This window comes from Cyanistes caeruleus, chromosome 20, assembly GCF_971803275.1.
Source record: "Cyanistes caeruleus chromosome 20, bCyaCae1.hap1.1, whole genome shotgun sequence".
In the NCBI taxonomy this organism is placed as follows: Eukaryota; Metazoa; Chordata; class Aves; order Passeriformes; family Paridae; genus Cyanistes; species Cyanistes caeruleus.
The window spans coordinates 450,954-466,996 of record NC_141720.1 but is presented as its reverse complement, the minus strand read 5'-3'; the positions used below and the strand labels follow the sequence as shown (position 1 = coordinate 466,996).

The 16,043-nt window shown below is 50.8% G+C and overlaps 1 protein-coding gene across 9 annotated transcripts in view; it reads left to right on the top strand.

Annotated features, from left to right (window-relative positions):
- The window catches only part of EXD3 (exonuclease 3'-5' domain containing 3), a 178,792-nt gene that overhangs the window by 65,390 nt on the left and 97,359 nt on the right, over positions 1–16,043 (top strand). For all 9 annotated transcript variants that reach the window (XM_086858795.1, XM_086858796.1, XM_086858797.1 and 6 more), the window contains 4 exons: positions 1,301–1,374; positions 2,516–2,554; positions 13,739–14,340; positions 15,589–15,718. In XM_086858795.1, the coding sequence (XP_086714921.1) occupies positions 1,301–1,374; positions 2,516–2,554; positions 13,739–14,340; positions 15,589–15,718 (845 nt within the window). The remainder of the gene's footprint in view (positions 1–1,300; positions 1,375–2,515; positions 2,555–13,738; positions 14,341–15,588; positions 15,719–16,043) is intronic.

Here is a 16,043-nt window from a genome sequence, read left to right as displayed (position 1 = left end):
GGCCTGGAGGGGTCATGCCACGGTTCTTTCTGAAGAGCTTTGAAAACTTTAAGTTAGCTAATTTTTACATTATCTTACATTCTTTAGAGAGTGTTCCTTTCCATGAGCTGATGATTTTCCCTCCAGGTATTGGGACAATATCCAGAGGAAAGATCACCATATTTACCGGTGCAATATCCTGTGTGATAATTGCAGTAATTTCCTCAGATGCTTTCAGGGGAGGGATTTCTTGTCACACTGTGGAAGATTAACTCACAACTAACAGCTCTGAGTGTTTCTGTTTGAGATGGAAGCGCTGGGGCTTTAGGGTACCGTGAGGAGCTGCTGGGGGACATCAGGGGACATCAGGGGACATCAGGGGACATCAGGGGACATCAGTGCACACCCCTGTGAGCGCAGGCTCTGGGATGCAGAGATCTCTCCTTGTTCTCCTGCCTCTGGTCCCGGTGTGGGGCACACAGGGGGATGAGGAATCTGTGTTCCTGTGGGTGCTGAGGCAAGGGAGGCTCCAGAGGATTCCTCTGATCTCTGTGCCTGCTGGCCCCGCTCCCTCTGGCTCCGGGGAGATGCTTTAGCCCCCTCTGAAAGCCCCCAAGGCTTTGGGGAAGGTTCCCTGTGCAGGCAGCAGGAGCTGACACAGACCTGTGCTAATGCTGGCTTTTATCTGCATTCTTCATCTCTCCTCGCTCTGGATTTCAAAACAAGGTGCTGTGTGAGTTCTTGGGTTCTGCACTCCTAATCAGCCATATCTAATGAAGGTGACAGCAATAAAAATAATAACAACTGTGGCTTGCCAGCTCAGCAAAGCTGTATTCCCCACCCTCTTTGTATGGCTGGGGAGCCTCTCCTGGATCTGTGTTTTATCCATAAACCTCAGCCACAAGTTTACATCCTGAGCGAGCTGTTCACAAGTGCTTCAATGAATTAACAACACAGCTCCAATTAAAGGCCGAAGAATGCAGCCTGGGTGCCCTGTGAGGATGCTGCCTCATTAAAGGTGTGAAGTCATTGAGTGTGGAGCAGATTGAACAGGACTGAGTGGATCTTATCGCTCAGGGCTGCTGGAAGCAGAGATAGCAGACCTGAGAATTAGCATTGCTAATCACGGATGAAAGTGTAAATAACAGTTTATAGCTGAGATAAGCTGACAATGTGTGAGTCTGTCCCTCATTGTTCCAAGTGTGAGGGCATCCTGCCTTCCCCAAACCCAGTCTGACACTGGGGAAGGAAAAGTGTAATGTCTAGACAGTAAAACTTCCAGGAAATTCTGTGTACTTCAATGTGGTTTTCCTTCTTTCAGCTCTCTGCCCTAATGTCATAAATCAGCGGCACTTGAGAACCCTGAATTACCTCTTCTACAAGAGATTCGTTGAGGTACGAGCTGTGCTGTGGGTGTGAAATGAGGACTTTTGGTACATTTACATTTTTAATAACTTGATTGAGATAATCAAAATGTATCAATAGTTGATGATCAAGTTTTGTTTCAAGTTCTGCTCCCAAGCCCTCCCAGGCCATCAGGGAAGGCTGTGATCTGTCCCTGTGCCTGCCAGAGGAACTGGGGAGGATGGAGCCCTTCAGCCTCTCAGGGTTTCAGTGACATCCCAGGGGGAGCTTGGTCATCCACAGAGAGAGCAGAGAGCACTTCCCCAGGTGTTTGTTTAGAGGGAACGCATTCCTGATCTGCTCTTCTGCTCTCTCTGGCCTTCCACTTCCTTTGTTTTGGAGAATTTATTTGATTTAAGGTATCTAAGCTGGCCAGTTACTCCCACTGAGGTACATTTGGCAGCTGTTTCTGCACCCAGTCCCTTCTTCTGAGAGCTCTTTGGTGCTCTCTGTTCACCGTTCTCAGCTGGGTCTGAGCTCTGGTTAAACGGCTCCTTTATCTCACTTGTGTTTAAATCACATCCTTGGATATCTCAAAGTTGTTTTCTTTGAGGCTCTTGCTCCCTGTTTCCTCTTGTACCTTTCCAGAAGAGAGGCACTGATGCTCCCTGTTTCCTCTGCCAGCTCTGGGGTGAGACTCGTGGGGCTTGTGCAGCTCTTGGCAGAGCTGAGAGCAGCTCCCCTCCCGAGTTTCTCTCCAGGTTTGCCTCTGAATTGCACTAGAATGGGAATATTATCAGTTTCCTTTCCCAGATGTCAGAATTCCAGATGATTTTTCATGATTTGACTGTTAAGAAAAATTGTATTTTTATATTCTGAAGGCTCAGCCTTGGTGCTGAGCCCTGAAATCCCTCCCTTGGCTGGATGGCTCCCCATGGCTGCAGAATGAACAGGCTGGGCACCAACTGCACAGGAGTTTCTGTGTTGTGTGCTGTGACTCACCTGAATTCCCCCTGCAAGCTGTGCTCTGCCATGCCCAGCTGGAGACCCTGAGGTGTCCTGGGTGTCCCAGGTGCAGTCCTTGGTCTCAGGTGATGCCAGTGGGTGAGTGAGGGGTTCATTTCCAGTTTGCTGGATGGATGGAACAGCCTCCCTTTCCTAAGATGGCTCAGCAGTGATTTTGTCTTTCCAGAAAACCATGACTGAGGAGAACTGGGCAGACCACATTCAGGTGAGTGTGGATTTCCCTCTCCTGCTCTGTTTGCTTGGAGGTTATTTGAAGATGTTTTAGGATGCCCAGCTCTGGATGTTGGAGTTCTGCTCACAGTTCTGCACTTCCTCAACACTTTGGAAGCAAAACTGCCTTGCTTTCCTAAGGATTCCACACTCTGGATTTCCTGCTCGTTGCCAACTGGTGTATTTCTCACAAGTGTGTAATTATCAGCTGAGTGGTGCTGAAACTTGCCTGTTATCAGCCTGACTCGGTGCTATCAGAGATCCCTGTCTCTGGCATCGCTTGAAAGTGATGGAATCTGTACCTGTGCATCTCCAGGAAGCTGAAATAACAACCTGTGCAGGCTGGTGGCTGCTGCTGGCAGGGAAAGGAGGGAATAAAGGGAGGATCTTTGAGCAAGTTTTGGTTTTTAGTGCTAAAATGAACATTATTCAGGACAAAGCTCAAAGTTCACTCAGAGCTTCATAGACTCACAGGATCTCAAACTGCTTTGGGTTGAGAGGGATCATCCAGAGCCACCCCAGCCATGGCAGGGACACCTCCCAGTGTCCCAGCTGCTCCCAGCCCTGTCCAGCCTGGCCTTGGGCACTGCCAGGGATCCAGGGGCAGCCCCAGCTGCTCTGGGCACCCTGTGCCAGGCACTGCCCACCCTGCCAGAAAGGCATTTCTGGGTGCAGCTGTTTCCCATGTTCTGCACAGGGAGAGCCTGCAGCTGATCTCTGGCCTCCTCCAGCTGGGACAGTGAGATAACTTATTTATTTTAAAATTTCGGAGCATGAAAATCAAGCACTGTGCCAGCTCCTTCTCTGGGTGAGAAGGGGTCAGATGCTGGTAATTCCTAGGAAATGCAGAACTCCAGTTCCACTGCAGTTCAAGGGTTGTTATGCTGCTTACAGGCAATGCTCAGAAATCTGCTCTTCTTTCTGTGCAATCCATTGGGAAAACATTGACAATTCCTGGTACTCAATAGGTGTAAATTACCTTGCACTGCAGCAAGGAGTTGATGTAATCTCATTTATTTGACCAATTCATTTCTGAATGGTAGTGGCTGATGCCAAGATTCTGTACAGAACCATTTTGACCTCAATTAAAACACAACTACCTCTGGAATAAAATGTAAAGGCTGCTACACTCAAGGAGGCAGTTTTTAAAGGGATTTAAAGGTTACAATGCCATTTAATTTTTCAGAGGTTTGTTTTGTGGCCAGAACACCTGGCCAGGACTCCTGCTCTGGGGAGGCTTGGAAAAGGACAAGGAGTCAAAAACTCCACTTTGCAAACAGCCACAGCCACTGTTGTTCCCTGGAACCCCTGAGTTCAGGGAAACTTTTCAATTGTTTGAGTACAGTGAGGAACTGAATCTCCTGGGGAATGAGGCAGTGTGTGCTCTGCAGGCAGGAGCGATGCTCTGGGGTGATTAATAAGTGACAAGTCTCTCAGTGTAAGGCTGCACACAAAACCATCCTGCCCTGTGGCTGGAGTGAAGTGTTTATTGAGGGATGGGATGGATTTCATCACTGTCAATCCCACACTGGCTCTTTACCTGGAAGGTGGAAACCCAAACGAGTTTAACCAGCCAACATGTGGAGTCCCCTGTGACTACTCAGGGACTTCTTTAGCAGGAAATGAAACCAGTGGATGATTGTTTTGTTGGCCTTAGAAGTCTCAGGGAGGAATCATCAGCTGAGATAAATGTTCATGGTCCCTCCAGTGGTGCTCCTGGCGAGGTGCTGAGCCCCTGGAGCCCAGCAGCTCCCAGTGTGGGGTGTGTGTCAATATGCAGGAGCTGCTCCTGCTTCTGCTGCAGCCTGCCAGTTCAACCATCTGCAAAAGAACTGCATTTATCTTTCCACAGCTCTAAGCAGCTCCCAAACAGCTGCCATTGCAGAAAAGAGACCGTTGGATTTTTCTTTCCCTTTTCCCCTTTGCAGAACAGCTGGTGTTTATACCTGGACTAGTGACAGCTTTAAGGTCTGCTGTCTCTCCTGGCAAGTCAGGACTGGGGGAATTCCTTTGTTTCAGCTCAGAACTGGCAGCCTTTCTTCCCCAAGTGTACACTTCTAGCTCCCATTTCTCCTTCCATTCCTCTCTGCCTTGTTTCCCCTGTTAGGGGCTGGCAGGAGTGGCAGTGCTTTGACACTCATTCTGCTTTTTCCCTGTGCCATTCTCTTTGGATTCACTGTTGAGCACACAGCCACAGTGTGGTTTAAAGGGAATATTAAACCATGGACAAACTAGAGTTTGCAGTAGGGGGAGAAGTGGGAGGCAAAAGTCTCAATCTCCTTCCATTTTTCAGTTCAGTGTGTCGGTGGGGACATGTATTGATTAGGAATAACTCTGGTTACAGGAAAGCAAAAGGATGAGTGATGGGGCTGGTGCAGAGAACAGCACATCTGTGGCTGTCCCAGGATCAGCATTCCGTAATTCCAGGAGCTGGACTGGCTGATCCCTGTGGTTCCCTTCCAGCTCAGGATATTCTGATTCCCTGGGCTTCAGCTGATCCCTGTGGTTCCCTTCCAGCTCAGGATATTCTGATTCCCTGGGGTTCAGCTGATCCCTGTGGTTCCCTTCCAGCTCAGGATATTCTGATTCCCTGGGGTTCAGCTCTGCAGCTGCTCTCAGCAGAGAGGAGGCAAACCTGCACCTGAACTGATGCAGCTTGCACTGCTAAAAGAAATGGGAACTTTGCACTGAGCAAGCTCCCAGCTGCTGAGGGAGAAAGAAGCACAGGGGAGAAGCTGCAGTGTGTTCCAGCTCAGGAAGAGTCTGGCAAAGGATGACGTGCACAGTTCAATGGAAATTCTTGCAGCTACTTCCTGCATGGCTTAGGCTCTGTTAATTCTCTGTAAGCTTTGGAGGGCTGGTGTGTCTACTGTAATTGTAGTGGTTTTATTTATAACAAATCCAGCCATTGCTAGATAAATAAATTGTGGTTAAGCACAAAGATGCTGATGAATTCTGGTGTAATATTACAGCATGCACAAAGAAGCCAAGACAAACTGCCATCATTTGCTGTCCAATCTACCAAATTGTCAATAATGCCAAAATAATTCTAAAAGTCAGCCAAAAACTTCTCTGGAGTGATGTAAGATATGTTTGTTCAATAACTTTAGAAAATCAGCTCCCATTTACTGAAGTGTGGATCCACAGAGCCAGGCTGGGATTTTCAGAGCTGTGTGTCTGATTCTGCTTCAAGGAGGGATTGGCAAGGGATCCTTGGAAAGCTCAGGACCTCAGTCTTAAAGTTGATGGCCAAATAGCCTTAATGTGCAAATGAATTAAGTGCTGGAGAGTGAAGAGAGGAAACTGGAGAAAACACACTGGGGAGGGAAAATCTCCTTTAAATTGTTTTGGTGTATTAGAGATGCATTCTGACCTTAGCCCCCTGCCACCAGCCAGGGCCAGCGTGCTGCTAAGCACTGTAATTACATTTCTGTCACTAGCAGGCATTCATTTGGCAGCACAGCTTCATCAGAAGGAGATTTGGTATGGTATAAAGAAGAGCTAATTGGCTTATGGCTGTAGGTTGAGAGGTCAGGGTTAGATTAAGGAGTTAAGAGCGTCAGTGAGCTGTTCAACTCCACTGGGGTGTGCTGGCAGAGGTTTAGTTCTGCCAAGTGGGAAAAGCATCCTAGGAGTAGGAAACTACTCAGGAATTATGATCCTGCAAAACCTCATAGGAGTGTGTGGAACATACCAGCTCCTTAAAATCAGCACCAAGAGTGGTGTCCAGGATATCTGTTAGTGACTGCAAACTGCAGCAAGTACAGGGCAAAAGTCACAGAATCCCAGACTGGTTTGAGCTGGAAGGGACTTTTAAAACTCATCCAGTTCCAACCCCCAGCCATGGCAGGGACACCTCCCACTGTCCCAGCTGCTCCCAGCCCTGTCCAGCCTGGCCTTGGGCACTGCCAGGGATCCAGGGACAGCCCCAGCTGCTCTGGGCACCCTGTGCCAGAGCCTGCCCACCCTGCCAGGGGAGAATTCCTCCCTAATATCTGATAAAAATCTCCCTTCTGTCAGTTTAAAACTGTTCCCCCTCACCCTGTCACTGCCTCTGTATAAAGTCACTGTTTTCTGTTTGCTCCTCTCAGGTACCAAAGGGCCACAACAAAATCTCCCCAGAGCCTTCTCTTCTCTCAGCTGAACCCCCCCAGCTCCTGTTCGTATCCCACAGAATAAAAATGAGGACAGGCTCACTTCAAAGAGGCAAACCCTCATGTTCCTTCTGCTGCAGGACCAAGGGAGCCCTGGCAAGAGCCCTGGCCTGTGCAGCCCAGGAGGGGAAGGCAGGGGGAAGAGGGGACACGGAGCTTGCCTGCTCCCAGGGTAGCACAGGAGGAGAGGAGGGATTCAGTGACAGGAACCAAAGCAAACAGCAGGGTTTGCATGTGCTGAGTCTGCAGCTCCATGGCAGGAGCCACGTGCTGCCCTGGCCCTGCAGGAGCTGCTGGGAGCCAGAGCTGTGCAGGTTCCCTTTGCCCAGGGGCACCAAGTTCTCAGCTTCACACACACACAGACCCCTCTGCCCTCCTTCTCCAGCCAGCAGTGAAACAATCCAGCATTCAAAAATCATCCCAGATTCTTTAAACACTGTAATAGATCAGTCCCTGTCTGAGTGCTCACTGATAGATATTGCCTTCTGAAGCCAGCAGCAAATCAGCTGCCTTGCACAGATAATCAGGCTGCTGGCAATTGATAGTTTGGCTGTATTATGCTTTTAGGCAAGATTAGTTCCCCAGTTCCCTGCCAAGAAGAGAACCACATAAACAGAGAATTGTTTAGAAACAAAAAAAGTTCCTCTTGACAGAGAAGTCATGTAAATGGGAAGAAACAGGAAACTAATCTTCCCTTGTTCGCTCTGAAAGAATGCATATCTCTGAGGAATGTTGTAATTATGGATTTAGGAAATCAGTCCAATTTGCCAGGGTGTGAATTTCAGAGTTCATTCAGTCAACCCTCTCAAACATTTCTTCTTCAGAACAAAAACCACCAGGAGCTGAAGTGTATCAAAAGAGATTAAAGGAGAGAAAAATCGACTGCCAGGCTTTGCTTTTGGGAAGGATCTTGCACAGATACTGATTATTGCTTTGGCTCTGAGCCAGGGAGGTTTGGGCATGGCAAAACAGAAATCAGTGGTATGTTTGTCCATGTGGACGTGTCTGTCCCGTGGGCAGCTCTTTTTCATACACCAACGATGGGAAGAGTTTGTGCTTCTGGGCAAATATTTCACTTGTCAGGATTTTTGCTTGTTTATTTTGAAAGCTTTCCTAAATAGAAGAGAGGAGACTTTTTTCCTCAGCAGGTCTGTGGATTCTCAGGATGCACATGACTGGTATGGGAGCAGTTACTGGTGGGTTAATTGCAGCTGGTTTATCTCGCCAGGCTAGTGGATGTGCTCCAAAAAGGCACATCCCAACAGGCAGATGAGGTGTCAGCCTGTGAGTTCAGCCCCCAGAGAAGCACAGAGCAGTGGTTTCACTCCTTGGCAGCCCTTGGTGATGTGCAGCTGCAGGGCCCTGTCCCTGTCCCCGCAGTGGCTCTGGCAGCTCATGGAATTCCTCACGGTGGAATCCCTGCAGACAGATCCTGGAGCCCAGGTCCATGGCACACGCTGCTGCTGAGCTGGGATTTGGAATGCTCAGACTGGACAGGCACCCCTCAGGCAGCCCCAGAGCTTAGCAGAGAGCTGTGCTTTCCTTTGCAAGCTCCAGGATACAAACTGGAGTAGAGTTCTGGGATGGTGACTTCTGGAGAACGTTTATGGAAGTGCCTGGGTTGTAAAAACCTTCTGAGAGCCCAGAGAAACAAAGTCTGGTCACATGAAGCTCAGGCTGAGAGAGGCTCAGCAGCAGCTCCACTTCCTTAAACTGGAGAGCAGGATTTGGCCCCTGCCACTTCATTCGTGTGTGTGTGACACCATGACAAAAGGCACAGAGATAAATGCTGCTTCAAAATACACTGGGGAGATAAGGGCTGCCAGTTTGTCTTCAGTGCACTGTGTCACTGGCCTTAGACAAAGCATCTACTGTGATAATAACACACCACTCTCCTCTGAAAGAGCTTGGCCCATTTCCCCATCCTCATTCATCTTCAGCCTTGCCAAGTGCTGGAGTGCTCCCAGAAAACATCTCCAGCCTGCCATCGTGGGACCAAGGTGTGGGAAATCTGGAAGCATATCAAAAATCTGTGCCTTATGTATTCACACCAGGTCCTTGGGCCTTTGCTGATCCCTGGGATGAATAATATTCCACAGGGCCAGGGTTAGACTGGAATTCAGAAGGTGCCTCTGCAGTGGTTGTGAGAAAGGGATTTAGGGAGGAGGCACAGACCCTCAGGAGACACTTCACACAAAAGAGAAGGAAAAAGAAATTATATCTGAAAAGCAAGTGGGGTAAAGTTGCCTTAGTCTATTTGCTATGTAATTGTATTTGGGGGGTTTATGGATGACATACAGTTACTTTTCAAACAAAGGTTATTTTAATGGGGTTGGTGGGACACTGCAGCTCATTGCAGAGCTACACCTGTGCCATTCCCTGGCCAGAGAAGTGGAGGGGAGAACGAGTTGTGATTTCGTGTATCAGCATACCTGGAGTTATAGGATGTAATTGAGGAAAATGAGTTAACTGTGGGTTCAAATAAGAAGTTATGATCTGGGCAAGTCCCCACAGTGTCAGGCAGTGCTGACTCTGCTGAACAAGAGCAGGAGCTGATCAGTGGCCCCAAGGACAAGTGGCAGTGCTGACTGGTCCCAGCACAGCCCCAGGCTTCCTTCCCCTGGGGGTGTCTGAAGTCTGCAGTGACAGGAGCAATGGGACAAGATCCCTTCCCTGAAACCTTCTGGGCCAGCTGGGCAGTGAGGGCAGATTTCCTAGGACAGCATTTTCAGACAGTGGGGAGTGGGATCAGCGTCAGGATGAGCTCTGTTATCTCACTGTGTTCCATGGTGCCCTCTGCATCAAGAAGCCTGTCCTCAAGTGTCAGTGCCAATAATGTCCCTGTAGAGTATTGCACCTTCCCTCTTAAACCTGCTAAATATCTGTTTGGGAGCTCTGGGCTGCAGATCAGGGCAAGGTTCTTCCCCCAGAGGCTGCTGGCACTGCCCAGGCTCCCCAGGGAATGGGCACGGCCCCGAGGCTGCCAGAGCTCCAGGGATGCCCAGGCTGGGATGCTGGGGGGTCTGGGCAGGGACAGGGGCTGGACTCTCTGGTTCTTGTGGGTCTCCCCCAGCTCAGGACATTCCATGCTCCTCCATTTCTGTTTGGGTTTCTGCTCTGTCCAGCCAAGAAACATTGCTATCCACCACTGAAGTGAAATGTGGGAGTGATCACAGCAGATTCACTTCAGTGGATCCTCACTCCTGTTTGGAGCCTTTCATCTCTGTGCAGGGAGGTGTCCGTGCCATGAGCAGCAGGTTCATCAGTTCTGAGGCTCTGTGAGCTGAGTGAAGGCCTGAGTGATGTCCAACAATGTGCTGAAGGAAATGTATCAGCTTCTTGCTCAGTGATTTTGAAAATTCTCTCTCTCCACCTCTGCCTCTGGAAGCTGTGTTGGTTCTTTCCCTCTGCTCTGTACCTGCTCACATCTGTGGCAGCTGCAGCACATTTTGGAGACACGATGACTTCATCTGTTGAAAATTAATTACTTCCCTCGAGGGCTGCCTGACAAAAATTTGGAAGGAATCCCAGTGCAGGAAATGTGTTTGGATCTGTGTGTAGTATTGTTGAGCGTGATCAGGACCATCCTGTGTTCTGGGTAAATGAGATCTTGGGTGTTCTTTGCCCGGGAGATCCTTGGGACTTGGAAGCTGTTGGTGTGTGTGGAGAGATCCTGGGGAATGCAGGGCAGTGCTAATCCCACCACCACTTGAAGGGGGTTTGTGGGAAAGGGGGAGAGGGATTTTACATGGGCAGACAGTGACATGACAAGGGGAAATGGCCTCAAGCTGAAGGAGGGCAGGGTTAGATTAGACATGAGGGAGAAATCCTCCCCTGGCAGGGTGGGCAGTGCCTGGCACAGGTGCCCAGAGCAGCTGGGGCTGCCCCTGGATCTCTGGCAGTGCCCAAGGCCAGGCTGGATGGGATTTGGATCACCCTGGGACAGTGGGAGGTGTCCCTGCCATGGCTGGGGTGGCACTGGATGGGTTTTCTCTTCCAACCCAAACCAGTCTGGGATTCCAGGATCTCTGCAGGCTCTCCAGAGGGCAGGATCCCCCTCCCTGCAGGGAACAGGCTGTGGCCATGGTCTCAGCTGGCTCTGAGGGTCCCAGCTCCACCCTGACACTTCAGTTAGTTCCCTTCAGTGACATCTGATGGTGACACTGCAGGATCTCCCCGTGCAGCACAAATGATGGAAACTTTGACACAGAAACCTGGAGCACAAATACAATAAATACAATAAAATTGCAGTGGCATGTTCAGGGAATGTTTAAGCACAGGTGTCTGTACCTGCCACACCACAGGGAGCTCAGCAGTGCTGTCAGTGCCCTCCACTGCTGACAGGGGTTTGTCCTTTTCAAGTCTGGATTTCTCTTTCTCCTTTTAAAATTGCTGACTCTAAAATATTCTCCTTGACATTTTCTCTACACTAGCAGGAGGGGTTTTTGTTGATTCTGGAAGCACTTGAAAACAGGGGAAATTGGCCAAGACATTCAAAAGTTAAATTAAAATCTGACTCTGCAAATAGCCAGTGTCAGTGGTGTGAATAACATCCCTCTTTGGGAAAAGATGCTGAGGCAAAGGGCAGAATTGGCTGGGACTGAAATGTAGCTTAACACATACAGATAAAACCCATCTAGGGCTGGACAGAGCGATTTCCAAGGGAGATAGTGGATATTTGGTTTCAAAATGATTGGTACCAATGGAGAAATGGTTGATGGGTTAAGGTCAGGACATTGCTGAGCTTGCCCTGTGTGGTTGGTGTGAGCTTTGTGGAGCCTTGGCAGTGAGAACAGGATTTACGGGTAGGAAATCTGCAGCCGTCGCTGTGGAAAGCTTTAATGGTGGATTATTGTTGGTGTCAGGGGTTTCTGTGTGCTCCTATGGATTAAAGAATGTATGATATGTCTAGAATTCCAGGAGGGATGCAAACAAGCCTCTTTAGAATCTTTTCCTGCTCAGAGGTGTCGCTGATGTTGATCAGAACAGCGGTGCCAATTTCCTCTCGAGGAGTGTTCATTTACTGACAGCAAAGCCCATGAAATGTCATCCCTGCTGAAACATTGCTCTCTGCATCTGTGCCCACATCTTCTGGGGCCAAAGTTTCCACATTCTTGCCTCTTGCAGAGCTGTTGCGGTGGAAGCCTTTCCCCTTTAGAGCAATGTTGGGCTTTTTCTTTTTTTCAGTAAACAAACAAGGATATTTTCTGTTTCAGAATACAAGATGGGATATCTCTGGAGGGATTAACCTTCCTTACAGAGTTGTTTTTTGTGGTTGAAAGAAGAAATCTGTTATCATTAAAGTAATATAAAAAAAATCTGCACCTCGTTATTTCCAGAAATAAAGCTGCCACAATGAGATTTATTAAGAACTGACTCAGGGTGAACTGAAGAAAGCTCCAAGACCAAAGAGTTTGTGTTTTAGTAAAAAGACTGGAAGACAATAGGATGGACACAGGGGGAGCAAGAAGAGGGAATTGCTCTGCAGTGTTAGTAAGAAAATATGTTCTTTCTGGGAAGGACTCAGAAGTGGCTTGGCAGATGTGCAGGAGGCTTCAACTCAGCCCCTCTTCACGTGCTCAGTGCTTGGCTGGGCTCAGTCTCAGAAGGCAGAGGGGACAGAGGCACAGCCAGAATCAGGAGCAGGAGAACGTGTCCTGGCCTTCTCCTGCCCCTTCCCCTCGGTACCTGAGCCCCTGCAGAGCTGCTGGAGCCCTGTCCTGCTCCCCCTGGCTCCTGCTGTGCCCCAGCCCCTTGGAACAGCACCAAAGCTGTTCCTCCACACATCCCCGAGAGGAGCTGTGCTGTGCCATGTGCCAGAGTGCTGGGGAGCAGTTCCTGGGAGCAGTTCTGGGGAGCAGTTCTGGGGAGCAGTTCTGGGGAGCAGTTCTGGGGAGCAGTTCTTGGGAGCAGTTCTTCTTGTGAGCAGTTTTTGGGAGCAGTTTTTGGGAGCAGTTCCTGGGAGCAGTTTTTGGGAGCAGGCTGCTGCTGCCTGGGCTGCCAGATCCCTGCCAGCTGTTCTGAGCCTCTGCACCTCTGGGCGGGGGTCATTCCTTTTTTCATTCCTTTTTTCATTCCTTTTTTCATTCCTTTTTTCATTCCTTTTTTCATTCCTTTTTTCATTCCTTTTTTCATTCCTTTTTTCATTCCTTTTTTCATTCCTTTTTCTCCTTCGCTTTCCGTTTCCCTTCCTTTTTACCTTGGGGCCATCGGCAGATTTGTTTCCTGATCTCTGTGTGCTTTGAAGAGAGATTGTCACCTTTTAGTTCCTGGAGGAATGTGAGGAACGAGGCGCAGGGCCACAGCCTGCCGCCCATCCGAGCTGTTCCTAATGAGCCCTGTGCCCCGGGCACTGCGGGCTCCTGGGGATGCGCTTCCAGTGCACATCTCAGCATTTCACTCGGAAATTCTCCTTTGCCAGTCCTGCAGCACACAGGGTTTCAGCTTGTCTTAGCGGCCTTCTGCTGTATCAGCCCCAAGGCAGATCCGTGAGTGGGTCAGAGAGGGGTCCCGGCTGTTTGCAGCACATGTGGGCTGGCTGCGGAGGAGCTGCTGGAGGTGATGGCAGCCCTCTCCTGGCTCTGAAAGCTTTGCTGAGGTGCCCTCCCTGCCACCTATGGATGACTGGAGATCCCAACAATCCGTGCAAATACTTCCAAGGATGGAGGAGACCCCCCACCCCCATCTGCCCTGGGGACACGGGGAATGTCTGTCCTAAAAAAGCCATCCCAAGAAGATGCTGCAGGGTCTGGAGCCCCTCTGCTCTGGACACAGGCTGGGAGAGCTGGGGGTGCTCAGCCTGGACAAGGCTCCAGGGAGACCTTTCATACTTAAAGGGGGCCAATAATGAGATGGGGACAGAGCTTTTAGCAGGGGCTGTTAACAGAACAAGAGCTGATGGCTCTGAACTGAACAGGGGCGATTCAGACTAGAATTAAGGAATGAATGGAGGGTTGTTCTCCTGGGAAGGGGAGACTTGCCACGATGGAAGGTGCACTGACAGCTGCCTCTCCCTGGTCTTGCAGAGCACGGTTGGGGACAATCGCTGGCTGCAGGGACAGCTGCTGCAGTCGCTGCTGCGACACTGCGACAGCCGCGGGGCCGCGCGCTGGGCGCGCCACTGCCGGCTGCCCCCCGACATGCTGCCCCCCGACATGCCCCCCGACATGCTGCCCCCCGACATGCCGCCCCCCGACATGCCCCCCGACAGGCTGCCCCCCGACAGGCTGCCCCCCGACAGGCTGCCCCCCGACATGCCGCCCCCCGACATACCGCCCCCCGACATACCGCCCCCCGACATGCTGCCCCCCGACATACCGCCCCCCGACATGCTGCCCCCCGACATACCGCCCCCCGACATGCTGCCCCCCGACATGCTGCCCCCCGACATGCTGCCCCCCGACATACCGCCCCCCGACATGCTGCCCCCCGACATGCCCCCCGACATACCGCCCCCCGACATGCCGCCCCCCGACATGCTGCCCCCCGACATACCGCCCCCCGACATGCTGCCCCCCGACATGCCCCCCGACATGCCCCCCGACATGCTGCCCCCCGACATGCCGCCCCCCGACATGCCGCCCCCGCCGCGGGCCAAGGAGCTGCAGAAGCTGCAGGTCCAGGACAGGTGAGGCTGTTCGCTGCCTTCTCCGTGCACATTGCTTGGCATCCAAACACTGCAGACTGGTTTAAAATCTGCCGTGCTGCAGCCTCGGGGACAGCACTCTGCGTGCTGGGGTCCCCCTGTGGCCCTGCACACGCGACACTGGTTTGTCATAAGCCTGGAAATGTTTGTGAAAGGGGCATCTTAAACTCATCCTGAGTACACAGAAGCTCTCTGAGATTCCTTCACGACGCTGCGGGTTCTTAAACTTCCCCTACCAGATCAAAATCTGTCTGAGGTGATTGCAGATCTGTCAAACTTTTACTAATTATTATTTTTTGTAATGCTGATGATTTTGGGAAAGTCTCACAGAGGGCCTTGAACGGTTCATGTTCGGGGATCGTGGTTTTGTGGATCCTTTCTCCTGGTGCAGATCTGCGCTTGTTCAAGCACTGTGTCATCTCAGGAAATACAACACAGATGCAATCACCCTCAAACACAAAGGGGTGGCTAGAGGTGGCTGAGGCACAGACTGCACCCCGAGACAAACCCATCACCGCATCTCTGTGCTGTGGGAATCCCGTGCTGAGGAGGGAAGGCAGCTGAGGGTGTGCTCTGCCCTGCTGAGGAGCTGGGATGGATGGAGGCATGAATAAAGCCCTTGGTGCTGCACTTTCCTCATCCAGTCATGGTCCCTGCTGTGGAGTCAGCAGAGCCATGGAGCTCCATGGAACATTCTGGCTGCCCTGGCTATTGAGGAACAGCCACAGGCTCCCAGAGGGAGTTCACACTGCACACAACAAGGTGGCACCAGCACAGCAGTGGCATCCTCTGTCCCTGCTCACACCACACGGGGCTCCTGAGCCCTGCAGCTGAGAATATTCCTGGAGACCTGAGCCTGCACACCTTCATTAAATATTTTACACAAATATTGACTTCCCCCTGCACACAAACCCACGGGAAGGAGTGTTTGCAGGGAGAGCTGCTCTGCTGCAGAACTGGGCACTCCCAAACATAAGGTTACCAATGGTTTCCCAAATAATGAACAATTTCGAGTCTCCATGGGAAAGAGACTATCTGGAAATGTATGATCTGTCCAAGGGGCCTGGATCTTTTGGATTTAGTTTCTTTTCTCTGAAAAAGAGCTGAGTGTTATGGGGAAAGAGGGAGTCCAGGTGAAGTAAGGGGAGTAAAACTTATCCCTCTTGCTCCAATCCAGGATTTCCTCCTGGCTTTCCATGGTTTCAAACTCTTGCATCTGATTCTGTGCAGGGTCACAAAAGCAGATAATTATGAGGCCAGTAAGAAGAAGGACTGTTACCAGCTTCCTATTCCACGGGAAAATATTCACTTTCTGCAGACGTGGGAGGAGATGCTGCAGTGCTGGGAGAAGGTGCTGCAGGTGAGCTGGGGCTGGCCTGGCAGCTCAGGGAGCTGGGGCTCCGTGTCAGGCTGACACACAGAGCTGGATGTGGCCACTGCCATCCACTGCAGCCTCCCTGAGCCAAGAGCAGCTCTCTGGGCTGCTCTGCTCTGGGGAAAGGTGTTGGGAATTGTGCCAGGGAAGGTTCCCGTGGGTGACACAGGTGCTGTGAGAGCTCCCTGTGTCTGTGGCACTCTGCACAAAGAGCTGCAGGTGCTGGGAAGGAAATGCTCATGTCCTGGACAGACTGTCCTGGCTGCTCTCGAGCCCAGGCAGGCTCTGGGTGCAGAAAGTGTCTGTGTTG